Source organism: Lemur catta, chromosome 7, assembly GCF_020740605.2.
Source record: "Lemur catta isolate mLemCat1 chromosome 7, mLemCat1.pri, whole genome shotgun sequence".
Classification (NCBI taxonomy): Eukaryota; Metazoa; Chordata; class Mammalia; order Primates; family Lemuridae; genus Lemur; species Lemur catta.
Genome location: NC_059134.1, coordinates 27,541,637 through 27,563,353, shown reverse-complemented (window position 1 = coordinate 27,563,353; position 21,717 = coordinate 27,541,637). Strand labels below are relative to the sequence as shown.

Genomic DNA, 21,717 nt, shown 5'->3' with positions numbered 1-21,717 from the left:
CACTTACCATAAAGCTATAGTAATTAAGACAGTGAAGTATTAGTATGGGAATAGATGAACAGACCAATGAAATAGAACAGAGAGCCTAGAACGGATGCAGGCACATATAGACCCTGAGTTATGACAGAACACTACAAAGCAACAGATGGTCTTTTCACTAACTGGTCCTGGGATAACTGGATATCCATTAGGGGGAAAAATGAAATTGAACCTCAACTTCACTCCACATGCAAAACTCAACTTCAGATGGATTATAGACCTAAAAGTGAAAAACAAAACAATAATGCTCTTAGAAGATAATATAGAAGATTATCTTCAAGATCTTAGGGTAAAAGATTTTTAGACAACACACAAAAAACATTAACTATAAAAAGAAATGATGGATACATTTGACTACATTAAAACTGAGAATGCCTGTTCATCAAAAGACACCTTTTTTTGGCTGGGCGCGGTGGCTCACGCCTGTAATCCTAGCACTCTGGGAGGCCGAGGCGGGTGGATCACTCGAGGTCAGGAGTTCGAGACCAGCCTGAGCAAGAGTGAGACCCTGTCTCTACTAAAAATAGAAAGAAATTATCCGGACAACTAAAAATCTATATAGAAAAAATTAGCCGGGCATGGTGGCGCATGCCTGTAGTCCCAGCTACTTGGGAGGCTGAGGCAGTAGGATCGCTTAAGCCCAGGAGTTTGAGGTTGCTGTGAGCTAGGCTGATGCCACATCACTCACTCCAACCCGGGCAACAGAGCGAAACTCTGTCTCAAAAAAAAAAAAAAAAAAAAAGACACCTTTTTTTGAGAGAGGGTCTCACTCTGTTGCCCAGGCTTAAGGGCAGTGGTGAACTCCTGAGCTCAAGTGATCATTCTGCCTCAGTCTCCCAAGTAGCTGGGGCTACAGGCATGTGCCACCACTCCTGGCTAATTTTTAATTTTTTTTTGTAAAGATGGGGTCTCACTATGTTGCTCAGGCTGAACTCTTGGGCTCAAATGATCCTCTTGCCTCAGCCTCCCAAAGTTCTAGGATTACAGGCGTGAGCCACCGCACTCAGCCAAAAAAACACCATTAGGAGAGTAAAAAGCTGAGCTGTAGAATGGGAGAAGACACATTTACCCATCAAGGATTCAGATCTAGAATGTGTCTAGAATTCCTGCTAATCAAGACAAAGATAAACCACCCAATAGACAAATGGGCAAATGACTTAGAATGGGTACTTCACAAGAAGAAATCAATGGCTCACACAAATGAAAAAGTGCTCAAAACCTCATTAGTAACCTGGAAATGCAAATAAAACCACAATGAGAAATTACAATATTAAGCATTGGCCAGAATGTAGAACAACAATTATACATTGTTTGCAGGAGATTAAGTTGGTACAAGATCTTCAGAAAACTATTTGGCAGGATCTGCTATAATTGAACATATGTATTTCCTATGATGCAACAATTCTACTCCTAGGGATTAGATTGAACCATATGAAATCACTAATATTTGATGTTTGATCCACACAAATGGTAATTTCATATGGTTCAACCTAATGTACATTCAACAGAAATGCCTGTTCCCAAAGACAAGTTCAAGAATGTACAAAGTGGTATTATTTGTAGTTGGCCCAGACTAGAAACAACCAAACATCCATCAACAGTAAAATAATAAATAAATTGTGGTAAAGTCACACAATGAAATGCTACACACTAATAACAAGAACAAAGTACAGCTACGTGCAATAATGTGTGATTATTACAAACAAAATGTTGAGTGAAAAGATCAAGACACAAAAGAATAAATGCAGTATGATTCAGGCAAAACTAACCTAAATCACTTAGGGGTCCACATAAAAATGATAAATCTAAAGAGAAAAACAAGAAAATTACTGCCACAAAAGTCAGGAGACTCCCTCAAAAAGGGGGTGTGGGTAATGATCAAAAGAAATTACTGGGGGAGCTTTTGGGTGCTGGCAATGTTCTATTTTTTGACCTGGGTAATGGCTACACAGGCACTTGCTCTACTATTATGAAATTATTATTAACTCACTGTACACTTATATTTCGTACACATTTAGGCTTATAGGTTATACATGATTGACAATTTTTTAAAAGTGTGTATAAGAACAAACTGGTCATCTCTGGCTTACAGTAAACTCTGTTCTTCCCCAACCTCCAGCTCACAGCAATGTTCTCATTCTCTCCCAGCATTATTTATATGTAAAAAAGATTTCAGTCTCACATCTGTCTCTACATATGGCCTATTCCTCCAGGGGAGAGAAAGCGCACTGAGAATTGACGTCAGACCCAATTCCATTCCACATAACTCTCTAAAAATGATCCTTTGCATAAACACTTCAGGAAGTAGCCTTTTTGGTCCGAACACCCACTCTGTAGCTCCCAAGGATTGTAAGAACATGAAACAAGTGACATGCCTCTGTAATCAAACAGAACCAGCAAGAGACAGAGACTCTCATGGTCTCATGCTTAGACCTCCTTCGGTTAGGAAGCCCTCAGTTTGACATTTCAATATTTGACCTCAGCCTGGCTTTTTCTGGTGAGGCACACACAGAAATGTGTAACTAATTAATACCTGACTATAACAGTCAGCTTAGGCTTCACCCATCACACCATCAGTAAGCAAATTCCATTTAAAGTAAAGGTCTTAGAAAGATACCAAAATCATATCAATTGAGATACTAATCCATTAAAAAAAATTAATCTCTTTTACATCCTTTCCAGAAAGTAGCTGATAAATAACTAAAACACACAAGGACAAAGGCCTCCAGCAGAAAATGGTGAGGTATGATCAAGGGCAGGTTCTTCATTAAAGAAAAAATAAAGTTATGAGAAAAGGAATTTTAAGTCAGCAGGCCTAGATTCAGGTTTGGGCTCAACCACAAACTAACTGGGTGACCCATACTCATTTAAGTTTCTTCTTCTATAAAATAAAGATAATACCACTTACGTCAAAAAGCTGTAATGAGGATTAAATAAAACTTGCAGATTATAAAGGACTACACAAATAGCTGGAATACTAGAAGGAATCCTTGACTAGCTCTGTAAAATGTGAGAATTCAACTGCTAGCAAAGATCCCTGGAACATCAGAGCCAATTAAAATGAATTAGTCTTGCTGGACACCTAGGCTGGTATCTATTGTCAATTCAAGTTAAATCCAACATACAGGATATCAGGATACAACATTAACCACTCAGTTCCTGAGTAGCAATGAATTAGCAGCATCCACTAAATGATACCAAAATGAATCTTCTGGGTGTCCTCAAAGCATTTATTAAGTACCTATTTGGTGAATCCTAAATAAGAATATATAAAATTGCTGTAAGACATGTCCCTGTTCTTAACCTAAAGTTCAGGAAATGGCATTAATATATATGAAAGTGTCATTATAAGAATAATCAGAGTTCAGAGAGGAAGAGATCACTGGGGGCTACAGTAGTCGGAAAGATTTCTTGGAGATAGTAAAAAAATTAAAGAGAAAACAGAGGGGGGAAGGCAGAAATAAGCATGGTTTACATGGGGAATGGGAGGAATATTTGCCTGTCCCAACAGGTGTATGTTGAGAAACAAAACTGGAGAGAGTCTGAGAACTGATAATGGAGGACCCAAAGGAGGCGAATCTGGATTTTGTGCATCAGGAATCTACTCTAGGTTTTTCAGCCAAGGAGTCAGATGATAAAAACTGGGTCTTAAAAAGAGAGGTCTACACTGTGGAAGGTGGGGCAAGGAAGTGGTGGAGAAAAAGCTAAAGCAAGGACTCCAGTTATCAATGTAGTATCCAGTTGTGAAGTGATAAGGTTGTCAGTGGGAACAAAGGGCAAAGGGGAAAAAAAGAGCAAATCTCAGGTCTACTTCAAAGGAAATCAACACTACCAAAATTTCTAATCTGGGGAAGGAAGGGGGGGGAATGGGGAGGGAAGAGAGAGGAAGTCACAGTGAAGAATCGGTTTGGGTGAGATTGAGGAAAGATTTTGTCTTTCACTTAATGAGGTGGGAAGAAGCACGTGTATTCAAGTGCAGCCACGTGTTACTTAACTACGAGGGTTGGGGTGGTACATTCTGAGAAATGTGACCTTGGGTGATTTTGTCCTTATGCAAACATCACAGATTTTGTACTTACACAAACCTAGGTGGTGCAGCCTACTACACACCTAGGCTACATGGTATGGCCATTATAATCTTATGGAACCACCGTCATATATACTGCTTGTTGTTGACCAAAACATCGTTATATTACACATGACTATAACTGAAAGGCGGCCACTGTAACTAGAATACTGAGAGTCAGAGAATTGTTTTCTCTTCCTACTGCTTGGAACACTCCCTGCTGCCACCTCATAAATTCCTACTCATCCTTCAGATTTCAGTTAAAAATTATTTCCTTAAGAAATAACTTCACTGACCACTTAAACTAAGGTCCCCAAATTACATGTTCTCAAAGCAACCAGTACTTCTCAAAATATTTCACAATTATTAATATAATCTAAGAATTAATTGGGAAATTCATTATAATGTCTATAAAAGCTGCAACTATGTCTATCTCATTTACTCCCATATTTCAAAAATCTATTAGTCTAAAACATACAGTAGCTGGTAAGTAAATGTATATTTAACAAATGTACAAGAATGCATGAAAAAAAGTGAAAGGAAATGAAGGAAGGAAGAAAAGGTGATAGGGTAGAAGAGAGAGAAGAAAGGAACAGAGAGGAGCAGAAGGCCACAGATAAAGCGCAGGAAGACGCCTGTAGTGCTGGGCAGAAGGGACAAACGCTTGAAGAAGCAAGGGACAGAAGGAACCATTAGAGGATGGATGTAGGAGAAGAATCAAAGAAGCACACAGTTTTGAAAATCAGTGTGGATTTCAAATGCCACAGAAAGACTGTAAGGAGGCTGAAGACAGAGAAAAGGTAACAATGGGAATGGGTTTAACAGTGTACAAATTAACCTATCACAGTTTGGAATGCTGTGTGGGGACAAGGAAAGAACTAATAGTCCAACCTCCTATTCTCAGTGACCTTCCCGGCTGTCTGTTCAGCTGCCTGAGTCAAGCCCCACAAGTCCTAAGACAGGAAGGATGTGAAGCTGCATTCAGGCGTCTATCAGCTGGAAATGACAATGACGCACGTAGTTGTAAAAATAGAGATCTCTGGAAAGGGCCAACATGAAGTTCAGGGAACATCACAGAGAAATCATCTCCACATATAAGACAGATCTTACTTCTCAAATGTCACTGAAAATTCTCTGGTAAACAACTGTAGTAGAGAATCCTCTAAGAATCTAAGGGGGTAATTTGAGAGATCAATCAAAATAATTGTCCTGCAGCCTCCAAAGCAAGTGGGAGTTTTAAAGCTGAAAAAAAATGTTTAGACACTTTGCCCACAGCTAAGTAAAAATTTGGTCATAACTGAGGCTATCCAACAGCAACAATAGCTGACATATGCTATTAATTTAATACTTAACTTTTAAACAGTATTCGGAATGTCTTGTTTCCAAACACACAATAAATTCTGACTCATCACGTTCCCTCATATTCCTGTGAGCAACTGTAGGCAAGGCCCAGGCCTTCTTATAGCTGAGCACATAATCTCTGTGAAGGCAGGGATTGAGTCTGTCTTAATCAGCACCGTATCCCTCATGCCTGGTATAGTACCTGGCATATCTCAGGCAGTCAAAAAGTATTTGTGGAAGGAAAGAATGGTTACCAGCTGTACCAGTATGCTGGCCAACTTCAAATAGCAAGCTGTTTAAAACTATGATCAGCTATCTGTAAGTGCCAAGAATTTCTTTCCTCGGTTTCTAGCCCCTGGAGGACAATCTATTTCCTCCATAATATCCTACAATAAAGATCAAATCATATTATAATAAATCCACTAAATATCTCTAATTTGCAAAATGCCTTCAAGAGCCAGTGAATTGATTACTAATCGTGAGTAAGCCTAGAAAATTCACCAAACAAGATTTGACTTAACTTGTGTAGTTTATAGAATGGGAAATTAAAGTATGAGTTACCTACAGATATCAATTTAAACAATTATTTCTGGATTCCACTACGGTGATCAGAATATACAACTCCATTCATATGTATGAGTGTGCTTCTGCTACTGGGAACAGGGTTAGAGAACCCAAAGGGAATAGAGAATAAACAGAAGAATCACACTTAAGAGCAACTATCTTAATCTATTCTCTGCTGTGAATGAATTAATGTATAACAGAATACCTAAGACTAAGTAATTTATAAAAAACACAAATTTATTTCCTCACAGTTCTGGAAGCTGAGAAGTCCAAAATCAAGGTGCTGGCATCTGGTAAGGGCTTTCATACTGTGTCATGCCATAGCGAAGGCAAAGAGAAGGCAAGAAAGAGCAAGAGAGAGCTGAACTCATCCTTTTATAAGGAACCCACTCCTGTGATAATGACATTAATCCACTGATGAGGGGAGAGCCCCCATTAGGCCCCACCTCCCAACACTGCCACAGTGGGCATTAAGCTCCCAACATGAACTTTGGGAGACACATGAAACCACAGCATTAACACAAATTCCAAATGGACATTCTAGTCTAGTTCTGTAACCCTCCAGAACTTCCTGCACATAAAGAAGTTCTCTGAGAAGATATCTTTAGACTCCATTTTAGTCACAATTTTTTATTATAAAAAATACAAATGTAAAAGGAAACCCTACTGCATATGCCCTACCACTGTGGTCCCCAACCACTGGGCCACCGACCGGTACTGGTCCATGGCCTGTTAGGGACCGGGCCACAGAGCTCCCCCCCAACCTCCACTGGAAAAATTGTCTTCCATGAAACTTAGGAAGGGGAACTCGGGGAGTGGGGGGTGCACAGCAGGAGGTGAGCGGGGGGGGGGGCGGGGGCAAAGGAAGCTTCATCTGTATTTACAGCTGCTCTCCATTCGCTGGTATCACTGCCTGAGCTCTGCCTCCCTTCCCTGACACCCTGCCCCCAATTAAAAAATTGTCTTCCATGTAACTGGTCCCTAATGCCAAAAAGGTTGGGGACCACTGTCCTACCATATCTGAAAATGAAGTATTATTATTTTTCTATGAGGCCCCATTTTCACCGTCTATATTCACACTGAAAATCAAGATCAAGTGAGCTTTTTGCCTTTCTGCTCCACAGGAGGTTTCTGTCCCCCTAGAGCCAGACTAAGGACACCTGCGTTACTATTTGACAGGTGTAATGCCCCAGTCAAACTCTCCACCTGGCAAGGTCTCCAGAGTGGGGCCAGAAGCCAAAGCCCCTTGGGACTCACCCCCACCCCTCAGGGCCGCCCGCCTTTCTACACTCCACATCTCTTCACCGTGCCAGACTAGAGTCAAGTTCAACAGGGTCTTCTTTCCTCTCTGATTCTGCAAAGCCTGTTCCCTTGGCTGTGGTTTTGCCAGATCGTAGGTAGGGACAGTGGGAATCTCATTCATCCATTCATGCGCATCACTATTTAGATGACAAAGCATTTGGCTACTTTAAGAGAGTCACAGTTACTTCCACTGTTTCCCTCGCTTCATTGAGTTTCTTCAGTTTTGACATTCAGAGCACTGGGTAGAAATCACATTGCCTCAACACCTGATGCGGGCTTTTGAGATGGATATGGATTACATCAGAAAGTAACCATAAAACAAACAAGTATTTAAAGGAGCTAACTCCAAAATGACATCGATAGAAAAGCAGAATATAATAATGCTCTGCATCCCCTGCCTCCAACTAAGTACTCATCTTATTTAAATCTAGCTAATATTTCCATTTGCATCAGGAAATGAGACCTCTAAATATTCTGCTTCTAGCTCTGTGATTTAGAGAAGTCACTTAACCTAGCCTCAGAGATTGTACCTTCTCTCCAAAAAGGTTTAGACTACAAACCACTACAATTCTCAACTCTAAGAAAGGATCACTGTAGAGGAAATAATTTCATCACAATTATAAATATACTCCACATTGTTGATTCTACTCTCCTCTAAACTACTGCTGTTCACCCTTAGATATATTTCCATATTAAAAGATAGCTCCTCACTGGAGATAACAAATAGACAGGATTTGCTTTTTACATTGCCAAGACTTGGGCAATTATTAATAGAAAGTCTACATCAGGGCCAGGCACAGTCATTCACACCTGTAATCCTAGCATTTGGGGAGGCCAAGGCAAGAGGCTCACTTGAAGTCAGGAATTCAAGATCAGCCTAAGCAACATAGCGAGACCCTATCACTACAAAAAAATAGAAAAATTAGCTGGGCGTGGTGGTGCACACCTATAGTCCCAGCTACTCAAGAGGCTGAGGAAGGAGGATCACTTGAGCCCAGGAGTTTGAGCTTACAGTGAGCTATGATCATGCCAAAAAAAAAGTCTGTCTCTCTTACTTCTAGCACTGAACATAATTGAAGATACATACATGTCACAAATGGCAAAGGCAAAATAAGATCATTCAGTTCTCAATTTGTTGATGTCAAGGAGCTATTTAAAGCCAAGATATTATCATTGTTAAATACAGAAAGGGTTAGAAAAGTTTTGTGGGTTTGCATGACTGAAAAATTACAATCTAAATATTTACAGAGCTTCTTCAACTTCAAGTGCTTTATCAATATAAAAGGTATGATTTGGGAGTAGGTCACATGACTTAGCTACAGAGCCTAGAATTACTACATTGATCTATCCTGAAGTTGGATGATGATAAATACAGAAAGCTCTGACAGTTGTCTGCCTTCCCACTGCTCATGTTAGACATCACTAGTCAATTGTTGCACTCTTCCACTAGCCTGGATTCAATCTCATCAAGCTTTTCAACCCTGGAGGCTCCACTAAGCTACTACCAATGGATTACAAGTATCACATGAAATGAAACTGTTTGCCCTCTTTGTGAAATCAATACATGGGGGTGAACATCCAGGCTGGTGGTACTACAACTCAATGAAGCCCTATCTGGATGATATCTCTTAGTTCATAACAATATATCTCAATATAAACAAACCTCCTACTTTATATATAAAAATGCAGATTTGGAAAACTGAGAAATCATGGGAGATTGCTTCATTTGTTTCACACAAAACTCAGGGTTTTTTCTGTAAATCTGACTTTAAAGATTCCAGTTTATATAAAATACTTTAAGAATGCATCTATAATATGGAATAAAATTCATTAGTATTTATGACTAAAAGTCACTATCACTACCATCATTAAAAAAGGCCTAAGTACTAAATTAGGAAACAAAAGAAAAATAAATTATACAACTTTTAGAGAATTTCTGCTTTAGAGTTGAGTTATGTAAACAAAAAGTCATTTTTGTAAAAAATTTCAATTTTTTCTTTAAGGGTTTTATATTGTCATTACAATTTAAAAGCGGACTAGAGGAAGACAAACATGGACAGATACCTGCCCTTTAGGAGTTTACTACCTAAGATGGACAATATTAGATGCATAAACTTTATTTTTGATTTATTTTTAATTTTTTTTTTTTTTAGAGACAGGGTCTTGCTCTGTTGCCCAGGCTAGAGTGCAGCGGCATCCTCACAGCTCACTGTAGCCTCCAACTCCTTGCCTCGTGATCCTCCCCACTCAACCTCCCAAGTAGCTGGCACACGCCACCACACCTGGCCAATTTTTCTTATTTTTTGTATACATGGGGTCTCGATACATTGCCCGGCTAGGTCTGGAATTCCTGGCCTCAAGTGATCATCCTAAGTCGACCTCTCAAAGTGCTAGGCGAGAGCCACTGTGCCTGGCCTAGGTGCATAAACCTTAAATGGCATTCAGCCAATAGAATAAAGCCATTATACCAAAGCACAAATAAAAACTAATAGGAATTTAATTTTCAATTATCCAGAGTTGGCAAAATATGCTTAAAAAATCTTTTGCTATTGTAATTTCTCTGCTTGATTGATCTGTTAGTTGACATTATTACCAGTTTTGTGTATACATTTTGCAATCTAAGAAGAGGGAATGTCTTTTTAAACCCATACCTTCTCACAGTTATTTTCATCACCCATTTAAAAGAATGTAAATTCAATAGATAAAGCTCTGCCCAGGTTAGTATTTCCATTAATCTATGAAATTATATGTCTTGCTTCTGCCTTGAAATGTTGGGAAGAGCTAGGTAGAGGAAAAGGACTGGACAAGGTGACTAATTTTATGGTGATTCCTATGTTGGGTAAAAATAGGTAACTTTGTTAATTTATTTGAATTCTGTGAATTCATACAATATCTCCTCATGCTGAAGTCTTAGTAGCACATAAATAAATTCAGGAGTAGAGGTTATATATGTACTATTTCTTCTATTAACACAGATAATTGATGATTGGTTACACTATTATATATTTGCCAAGAGTAAATGGATTTTTTAAAAGATTAGGTATATTTTCTTTTAGGGGAAATGAAAAATACAGAATTATTGGTGGGTTAGTAGGATAAATGACCATAGGAAAATTGTATCACAGAAAGAAAAGAAAAAGATATCAATAGCCCTCCTTTATTCAATCTGCAAAGTAGGTTTTTCCTATAGAAAGAAGATCTGATCCAAGCACTGTAGAAAGCTGAGACGGGAGGAATCACCTGAGGCCAAGAGTTCAAGACCAGCTGGGAAACATAGCAAGACTCCATCTCTACAAAAAATAAAAAAATTAGCCAGGCATGGTGGCACGCACCTGTAGTTCTAGCTACTCAAGAGGCTGAGGCAGAAGGATCACTTGAGCCCACCAGTTCAAGGCTGCAATGAGCTACCATTGTGCTACTGCACTCTGGCCTGGATGACAGAGCAAGACTCTGTCTCTAAAAACTAAAAAAAATTAAATTAAAAAAAAAATAAAGAACGTAGATCTGCAGCTTGAAAAGTAGTTTGGCAGAATAGCTGGAGGAAAGAAGGTAGAAACGAAAAGAGTGGCATTATGGGAATAGCAAACTACCTTTGTAAAGACTCTCAGGTGTAAGTGAACCAGACAGACGTGTTAGGTAGAAGAGGGTAAGTCATGTGAGGGAGTTGCGGCTCCTAGGCTTTGAATTAATTTCCATAAATGACCCTGACTGGAGAATTCAGAGGCATCTGTGTGAAACAGATCTAACGTAGCTAAAAGAGTATTCCACCTTCCCGCAATATATCAAACTTGATGGGGAACCAGTTAAGACACAAATCTGCCAAACACTAACCTCTGCCAATTCACATTAGAAACAAATGACAGAAGAAAGTGAGGCATGATCCCTGTCCTCCAGGAGCTTGTAACCTAGTACTCTTACTGGAATATAAATAGATCATGAAAAATGATAGTGCTTGAGTCCTGACTGGTCTAAATTTTATTATCGATGGGCTGGGAAGGCTTCTCTTTAGTTCAAGGAGACTTAATGGAAGGCTATTTGAGTATTTTAGTTAAATTTTTAAAAAAATCATCTGCTACATATAAGCCCTATTAGGTACTATGGAAGTTTCAAAGATTAATGACAAAGACATGAATGCTTGTCCTTAAACAAATGTATAATTTTGCAGAAAACACAGTCACATACATAAATACGTGAGAACAAATGTTAACAGGGAAGTAAGAAATGAAAAATGCTTCTGCCCAATTAACTAAGATCCAGAAACCTCAAACCATTTAATTGCCCCTAAACACTCAATGTGCTTTCATACTTCAAGCCTTTGCACATGCTGTTTCTTTTGATGAGAATGTCAATTTCCCCTTCCTCTGTCAGAGAACTCTTAATCATCCTTTAAGGACCACACCCTATGCCACCTCTTATGTGAAGCTGTTCCCAAATACAGAAGTAGGAGTTCTCCTACATTCTCTGTGCTCTTACAGTATATCATGGTACTCATTACACTACTGAATAACATTTTAGGTCTCTCTCTCACCACGAGATTCTGAGGGCAAGATTTATGTCCTTTTTAAAATTCATCTTTAGGCTTATCAAAATAATATATGCACAGAGTTAAAAATTTAAGTATCACAAGAAGCTTATTATGAAAAACAGCAGTACCCTTCTTATTCCCTGGTCCAGCTTCCCAGAGGAACTATTCATAAGTCTTTCAGCTTTCTCTCCTGGTGGGTTTTGATTTTTCAATTATCAAAAAATAATGTGCGCTCACTACTTTTGGTACTTGATACATATAGCATGGATCACTTCAGGGACACTTTATAAGCTCTTTCAATCTGAAAACTGATGTCCTTCAGTTCTAGGTAATGTTCTCACATGATTTCTTTGGAAATCTCCTCGCTTCTATTTTATCTGTTCTCTTTCCAGACTTCCTATTAGCTGGATCCTGGATCCTCTGATCTTACTGTTCTTTTCCTTATGTTTTATTTCTCTTTGTTTTATTTTGTTTTTGTATTATGGTCTGATTTGTTTTGTATTATAATGGAATGATCACACTCTAATAATTCTACTTACATGAAAAATCTCCATTATCTTATTTTTAATTTCTAGAAGTTCTTATTTCCTGATTCTTCCCTTTTAAAAGTATATGTTTTTGTTTTATGAACTCAAAACTTTTACTCTATCAGAGAATGTCAATTACAGAAGCATGAAATTTTTTTCTGCTTCCTACATTGTTTCTATTTCTTTCGATCCCTTTTTCCCTCCATTTTTTCCTTTTTTTTTTTCTCGTTAGGGATTTTTCTTTTTTATTTATTTATTTTTTTGAGACAGTCTCATTCTGTCACCCAGGCTTGAGTGCCTTGGCATCAGCCTAGCTCACAGCAACCTCAAACTCCTGGGCTCAAGCAATCCTCCTGCCTCAGCCTCCTGAGTAGCTGAGACTACAGGCATGCGCCACCATGCCTGGCTAATTTTTTCTATTTTTAGTAGAGACGGGGTCTCACTCTTGCTCAGGTTGGTCTCCAACTCCTGACCTCGAGTGATCCTCCCGCCACCTCGGCTTCCCAGAGTGCTAGGATTACAGGTGTGAGTCACCGAGCCCGGCCTTAGGGACTTTTCTTAAATGACAGGAGACTATGCTTTCCGTCACCTTTGTATTTTCAGCACATAATTAGGGACAATAAAAAGCTGAATGAATGAGTAGGTGAATGAACCAATGAACAGAATAAGAAGCACTTAAAAATGATTAAGAATGAAAAAGGTGCCTAAAGATGAGAGATGAACATCATTGTACCGGTAAGATTATAGATCACTGTCTTCTGGAGCCAGTAATTCAGGAATATTGTGATTACCCCTGCCAATGGGTAGTATCCAGCAAGATTACTGATGGACAGACAGGCTTTTTAAGCAAACTTTAACGATTGGTGAATTAATTTAAATTTTTCTTTAATTGTGTGACTCCCCTCCTGCCTGGAAGAGTTTAACATAGTCTTACCTTAGCCACAGCAGCATCCTCTTTAGTTCTAGGTTTTTAAAAAAAGTTTTCCTCAGAGCTTGTAAATAGGTAAACCACACCTATTTCTTTGAAACAATTAGGATCCAGTTCACAGAGTAGCAAAGGCAGTCCTAAATATAACGATTGAAATGACTTAATTAAGAAGAGGCCAGAAGGCTAAGAGGCAAAAATTACTTAATTGAAAACTTATTTCCCAATTTCAAATTGAAAGTTCTTATGCTCAAAGAAGGGAAACTCGAGGTCAACTGACACCTAAGGTTTGTAAAGTACACCAGAGATCTTGGTAGTAGTTAAAAAGTTTCATATCTGTAGCCCCTAGTATTATTATTTATGTTTTTTTTTTTTTTTTTTTTTTGAGACAGAGTCTCACTTTCTTGCCCGGGCTAGAGTGAGTGCCGTGGCATCAGCCTAGCTCACAGCAACCTCAAACTCCTGGGCTTAAGCGATCCTACTGCCTCAGCCTCCCGAGTAGCTGGGACTACAGGCATGAGCCACCATGCCCGGCTAATTTTTTTTTTTTTTTGTATATATATTTTTAGTTGGCCAGATAATTTCTTTCTATTTTTAGTAGAGACGGGGTCTCACTCTTGCTCAGGCTGGTCTCGAACTCCTGACCTCGAGCGATCCACCCGCCTCGGCCTCCCAGAGCTAGGATTACAGGCGTGAGCCACCGCGCCCGGCCTATTTATGTTTTAATGATGAAAGTAAAACATGATTTTTTATAAAAAACATATGAAAAAAGTACTCTAAAAAAATCACTTATAATTCTCCTACACAAAGAAAATTGCCATCAACCTGTTAATGTATATCTCAGATCTTTTTCTCTATAGATATTGATTTTTCCTAACAAAATCTGGATCATGCTATATATACTGTTTAACTGTGACTATTTTTAGTTTGAGATTTCTCAGTGTAAATGCCCAACAATGCCAAGTGTCTACTGCACCTTAGGTCTAAAGGCTAAAGTAACATGAGTTGAACTAGAATCAGAAAAAACAATTTCTTCTCTTAATTTTATCAATATCTCACTGCAAAGTCTAAAACCACTATCCACAACCACATCATCTACAACTCAAAAATCAAAAGACTGGATTTAAATCTGCCTTAAAGTGTAACCAAAGAGCTCATTTTTTTTGTTTCTTGAGATTTAATCATTCTTTCTTGCATCAAAAATAACAAAATTGTAGGGTGACATTAACACATGATCGTGAAACAAAAATGTGTTTCATTTCATTAGTCACAGGCTACATATCAACCAGCTGTCGAAGCTAAAAATAAGCCTTAATTTAAAATTTTGTAAAACACAAGCATTTAAGACTCATTTTGAAAGAAATGTGACTTCTTTCAGTTTCAACCCACTACAAGCTTTGGAGAAGAACAAATGAGCACATCTACACCAAAAGTAAAAAAGGTAATGGTGGGGGAATTCAAGCTAATTTATTGATCATCAATACCACATTGTTCACATCTTATCAATAAACATATGTTAAGGATGACAATTTAATACCACTCCAGATGTAAACAAAAATATATGGTCTCAAATTTTTAAAAAGGCCTGAAACAGAGCTCAAAATGTCAATAATAAAAGGTGTGCATTTTGTCAGGGGAGGAGTGAGCCATGGAAGGCTGGGCAGTAATAAATATTGTCACAGCTTTTCCTCATTAGGTGTAACAGAAACTTTGCCAGGGTTGGAGTCTGCAGTGACATCATCTCAACTCTCAAACCTCAGCATCATGCTCAGCCTTTAACAGCTATTTATCTCCTTTGAGACAAAAGCAGCATGTAGACTTCCATTTCTGGTCATGAGATACCATCACCCAAGAAGCATGCCTCAGGCTAAACTTTACCACCATAAAATATTTGACTGGAAAACAGGTAATGGGATAAACTGAAATATAAGCACTCCATATAGATTTCAGGTGTACTTACACCAAATTGGAATGAGATGCAAAGAAATTTCCAGGGTCTTGAAATTCCCAGTCATTTAAAAAGAAAATACACTTCACTTGATTCCAGAAAAGAATCTCAGACTCACCTAACTCCTAGTCAGTGCCCTTGCCACTACATCATGTTGCCAATCATCAATATTTCCCTATGATATTTACTTTATTGAAATAAGAACATTGGGGCCTGGGAGGAAACATCTGAAAGGGAAAGATCTCAAGTATTTTCTGGCTTTTCATTTCCTCTTTTGGATATGTTCCAGCTACATTCAAAAAAGTAGTTGCCACTCAGAGGCACAGACTTATAGTTTTTCTGTCCCCCATATAGCATCACTGAATACATATTTGTTGATTAAATCTTTAAACTTACAAGTAAAAATTTAGTGCACTATAAAAATGTAATCTCACAGGTAAGAACTTTTGGTCAATCACTATGGATTATGGAAACATCAATTAATTTCTAAATGTCAACATAATGGATACTAGGGAATTAATTTTAAAGAAGTATTTTGAACAGTCTTTAATTAAATTTTTAGTAGATTGCAATATAATTGTACCATATATTATAGCAATTTGAATCTGCTTGTTTTGATACTCAAGACTGGTAATGCAATTCATTTTCTCCTCCAATAAGGACTTTTAAAAAGGGAAGAAGAAAGGATGAAATGAGAGAAAAAAAGAAGAAAAAGAGGAGAAAGCAAAAAATGGGAAACACTAATCATTTCTACTTATTGATAAACACAATATTTACTATTAAAGTACCTGCTACTTTACTTTAAACAGAGCTCTAGAAATGGAAAGTAACTTTAAAAAAAAGTAATGCTCAGCTATATAATGTCTATTCAGCCTTGTAACAACAAAGAATAATTACCTATCAGATAATAACCTATGCAAGTAAGAGGAGGTGTGAAAAGAATATTGGGAAATCCTGAAACTAAGCTTCTTATCCTAGGGCCAACCTTTGTCAAGTTATGATCTCTCTCAGCCTCAGTTCCTTCACCTATAAAATGAAGAGGTCATAGACTCTTATATCTTAAGTCCCTTCCAAATCCATAATTCTTTCTACTGGTTAAATGGGAAAAGCTGGTTAAATGGGATAAAGAAAAACGAAATAAAGAAAATTTTGACTGAATAGACAGTTCTGTTTTAATACTTGTTTTGAAAGCACAAATTTGTTCCAACACAATGAATATATTGGGGAACATTCTGAGGATAATTTAATTTTTGCATTTGATTATGTGTTATTTAATCCAGAAGAAACACTAGCTGAATGCAGAAAACTGCCCTCAGCGGAACCAGTCAGGGAGGAGTACACAAAGTGCATACAAGCACACATTCAAATATCTACCAGCTTCCTCAATGCACGGTGTCATATGCCACAACCATCCATCCACCTTTGTCAGATTTCAGATTATCCTTTCACTATTCCACAAGCGGCAGCTTTTCCGACACCACCCCACAAGCAAACTTTAGGTTTTCTTTAAGGTAAACTGCCACATTTATTGTGGTAGTTATGTACTTTTAACCATTTAATATAGGCAAAATTGTACTACCATCTTAATAGGTTCATATCTCTTTTCTCATAATGTGTCACTGACAAAGCTTTTAAGTATTATGTTCCCAACCCCATTTTCCCCATAAACCTTGTGGCTTTACTGCACAGTGATTTTACACCATGTTATAGTAGAACTGAATGTGTTATTATTTGGGAAAAAATAATTAATGACCAATTTATTTTTTTCAAAGATAACAGATGGGCAAGCTTACTTAAGTTTACTTAAGCATTAAATCAAAGACAGAGAAAAGACTTTCTCTTTAAGCACCCTCCTGAAGAGTTGTTTTTTCCCTCCATAGTCTATCCGTTGACTAAGTAGCTCCCAAATCAGACACTAGGTTTGGAGTAGAAAGGATATCATTAACCATGAAATAGTGAACAAAAATTTGAATTTGTCAAGAACTAAAGAGGTGACACTGAATGTATCTTCTAAATTCAGATCTTGATTCTGGCAGAAAATTTTGGCATGAACCACTATAAATGTTTCCTGTTCAATAACGGGATGTTCAATAGCTACTCAATACCTACTATCAAAGAATATGTAGCACAAAAAGTATTATTTCTGGCCAGATGCAGTGGCTCACACTTGTAATCCTAGCCCTCTGGGATGCCGAGGCAGGAGGACTGCTTGAGCTCAGGAGCTGCAGACCAGACTGAGCAAGAGCAGGACCCTGTCTCTACTAAAAAATGGAAAAATTAGCCAGGCGCAGTGCCACATGCCTGTAGTCCCAGCCACTGGGGAGGCTGAGGCAGGAGGACCACTTGAACCCAGGAGTTTGAGGTTGTAGTAAGCTATGATCAACCACTGCACTCTAGCTGGGGTGACAGAGAGAGACTCTGTCTCAAAAAAAAAAAAAAAATGATTTCTGCAATATAGTTATAACAGTATAGTACAAACCACAGAGCCTTTACTAATACTCACTCCTAATTCTTGATAAAACTCAGAGGTAGAGGAGGATAGTGAAATAAAGGAGGTCATACATTTTTCCTAGTTTCTAAGCAGAATAAAACAGAGGACAGATTGAACCACTTAGCATTGAAGCTAAAGGCAGGTTAAAACCAGTTGCTCAGAGCCAAAGGGCAGATAAAAATAATGCTGCTATTTAGCATGCTCAAGAAAGATAGAGAACATAATTATTTTGCCTTCTTAAATGAACCTGGACTAAAAACCAGGACTTACACCAAAAGTAACAAACATTAGTGTAGGACATGTCCTCCTGTTATTTGACAAAGTTATTGGCTACCACAGTCATGATTCTGGCATCATTTCTTTTTTCTTTTCTTTTTTTTTTTTTTTTTGAGACAGGATCTCACTCTGTTGCCCAGGCTGAAGTATAGTGGTGTGACTGTAGCTCACTGCAGTTTCCAACTCCTGGGGTCAAGCAATACTCCTGTCTCAGCCTCCCAAGTAGCTGGGACTTCAGGTATGTGTAACCCACACATGGCTAATTTTTTTGTTTTTATCTTTGTAGAAACAGGGTCTCACTATGTTGCCCAGGCTGGTCTTGAACTCCTGCCCCCAAGAGTTCCTCCTGCTTTGGCCTCCCAAAATGCTGAGATTACAGGCATGAGGCACCACATATGGCTTTAATACCTTTCTTAAAGAATTAAACGTATTAATTTTTAAAACAATAATTGAGATTTTTGTTTATATACAAATACATATATATATGCAAGGGGAAAAACTAAAAGGAAAAAGACATGAAAATGGTAATAGTGCTTGGATAATGAGACGATAGATTAATTTTTTTTTGTCTATAGCTTTCATTATTTTATACAATGAATGTATATTACTTTTATCATGAGAAGAAAACAAATATCTTTTTAAACAGTTAAGTGAAAGAAATAAATTCTTGATCATAGTTCATGCAGAATTAATAGTGAGCCATCAAAGGTCTCTGCTACTTTACAAGGGCCAAAGGTGAGTGCACTAGATTTGGAAGGCACTTTCCCTCATGCAGGAAAATCCACTGAAAGTAGAATACAAAGACAGCTCTGCAGGAAAACTCTCCACCTCAGGAACGCAGACAGCCACAGTTACACACACTACACACCCAGCAGACACATCTCAGTTGTTTATTCCTGCTCTCATTAGCCAGCATTTTAGTGACTCCTATTGGCATTCTGAAAAATCTTGACCTTTTGGGTAAAGCTCATAGAGAGTTACTTAATCAAATTTAACAATGTGTGGTAGCAGAGAATATGGAAAACCAGAGACAACCAGTGACCAAAGCTTAAGAAATGTGCAAAAGTCCACTATAGATTTTCCAGCCAGCTTTCTCTAAACATCATTATCCCAATAATAATGAATACTCATTATTCATTGAGAAAGCAGGTAAAGGCTAAGTAGTAGGTATATGACACTATCCTAGATGCTATGGTGAATACAAAACAAACAAAGTACACATTCTCTTCATAGCATTCACACCTCTAATGGGCAAAGATATGACATATATAACAAAAAATTTAAATAACATAAAACAAAAATAAATGGACTGCTCAGTATTGACTTAAATAGTTGGACTCAAAGAGGAAGAGAATTTTGATAGTGTAAGAAGGGAGATAAGGGTAGTCCAGGCGCAGTCATCAACATAAGCAAAGTCAAAGGGTGGAAAAGGCAATGATGAATCTAAACAGACTGAAATGATAACCTGCTCAGGCAACAATACAAGCAACGTGGAGAGATAGATTCAGGCAGATTTAAAATCACCTTAAGGGTTCCTTTACCTCTAATCCATGACATACCATTATCAGATTAAGAACATTTGTGGGGAAAATCTGTAGACCAGACACTATGCTAAATATGACAGAGAGATGTATTATCAAATCTCATAATTCCAGAGTAGGTACCATTTTACAGAAAGAAATTAAAATTAGCTAAGCAGGGAAGTTAACTAATTTGCCCAAAGTCAGCAAGGTAAGCAAAGGGCTGTGTTCTGAATGCAGGTCTCCTTGACCCCAAAGCCCAGGTTCTTTTTAACTACCCCTTGCTTCCCCTCCCTGCAGCACAGCCCCGACAACATCACTCTGAGTTTATAACACCCCTTACTGTGGTGTCCTCTCTCACCCTTTTGACTGTCCAGTGTACCCATGGTGATCCTGTATATTAAAGCCTGCTCTCTGGAGAGTATCTGCAGCTAAAATAAAAACAGCCAATAACAGTTAACTCTGGCCAGGGGTATTTTCTTGTAACAGGAATGAGAGACTTAAGTTAAAACAATGAAGTTCTAACACAGCCATGTGGTAGAAATGCAGATCTTACCTTCTCAGGAGACCAGGTCTCTCAGGAGACCAAGGATGTGTCTTTAAGACGTCCATTTTCATAGCTTATAGCTAAAGCCCATACAATAAGAATCTCACTCATGAACCCTGAGGGTCCCCAGAGGAGCACTATCATTATTGCTCTCATGTTTTTCACGATCAAAGATTTAATAGGTATTAAATGTCAAAAGTGGCATCTTTCAGAGGAACCGAAATAAAATTCACATGGGATCTCAGAGTGCGTAAAGACAAGTAGGTAGAAGATCATGGCACTGGCAGAGATTGCTTCATGGAACTCACTATGGAAACAGCCTTTCTGACTGTTCATTTGCTAAACCCAGAATATACTAATAGCTAGGTCAAAGGTCCACCTGGTAACTTGAAAGTTCCCCACCAAGTATTTTAACAGGCCAAGGAATGATACGAGTTTCAGAATGATGGCTCAAATTCTACCATAAGAAAATTTCCAGCCCATCCAAAAGCTTAGAAATTATATTAAATTATATGTTACATAGAAAATAAAGAATGAGGTTAATTTGAAAATAAAAGCAATACTGTTCACTCTTTGTTATATCCCTTACCCTAAAAAAAAATCACTTTCTAAGAAATTCTCATTTTATCAATGCTCTAATGTATATGCCAATAGATTTTAGGCGTAGAATTCTTTTCAAAGAAGCAAGAAGAGAGTGTGACCCTTACATATCTGGATGGCTCTTCTAGATTCTGGTCATTCATGTGGGTAGGAACAATCCGGGTGGCCAGGGGTCCCTCTGCAAAAGGTTTTGGTAACTGGCCTCTGAACTCTGATGGAATGAACTGAAGCTGCCAACTGTCAGAAACACAAATAAGAAGAATAATAAAAACACAGGAGGGACTGTATTGCTAAATGTACTTGAAACAAACAAACCAAAAAAAAAAATCATGTGAACATGAAAAACATTTCACTTGAAGAAAAAATATTTCTGCTAAAACCTCAACCAGGGGACATAGAGGCAGAGGTCACAGATCAGTCCAAAATCATTGAGAAATTTATGACTAGAGATCTCTCGACCCATTTCACCAACTCTCAGCATCGAAATTTGCAACCAAGTTGTCATAACATCAAACAACCAGGAAAGTGTCAAAGTGTATTGCCAATTACCATGTGATCAGAGGGACTTATCAAAATTAAAGCAAAATCATCAGGTGTATAGAAAAAGAGTGAAATGTAATATATGGCACTAAGAACATACTAGTAGAGAAAAATTTTGTTCCTAAGTAAGCCTCAAAAATATCTTTAGCTCTAAAACTATTCAAATGTAAGAGGCAAAGGCCAAAGTCAACACTTAAAAAACAAGTTTTAATTTAATCATTAATGACTGATACAGGGTTTCTATTAAGCATTGAGATACTACCACCAGGTAAAGCTAAGTTGCTAAAGCCAGTCCTCAAATGGAACAACATAATTCATCTTAACCAGATTTCCTTTTTACCTAAACAGGACTCTTTTCTGGTAAAATTAAGCAAAATACAAGGTACTCGAGGGCCTCTGCTATTACATCTAACACCAGACAGCATAAAGGGAACTGGTACAGGTGTCTTAAGCATAGATTTCCCCACTGTCTGTATATTAGTGAAGAACTTTCACTGTTGGGTAGA

At 38.0% G+C, this 21,717-nt stretch overlaps 1 protein-coding gene across 9 annotated transcripts in view; it reads right to left on the bottom strand.

The window, feature by feature from the left end:
• Positions 1-21,717, bottom strand: part of ALG9 (ALG9 alpha-1,2-mannosyltransferase) — a 95,693-nt gene that overhangs the window by 41,079 nt on the left and 32,897 nt on the right. For 8 of the 9 annotated variants that reach the window (XR_006736332.1, XR_006736331.1, XM_045556614.1 and 5 more), the window contains one exon: positions 20,779-20,908. Coding sequence is in view for 6 of the 9 variants with exons in the window: in XM_045556614.1 (XP_045412570.1) it covers positions 20,779-20,908 (130 nt within the window). In the remaining 3 variants the exon portion in view is untranslated. Of the gene's footprint in view, positions 1-13,298; positions 13,430-20,778; positions 20,909-21,717 lie in introns of all 9 variants that reach the window. The other variant, XR_006736333.1, reaches the window with a different exon arrangement.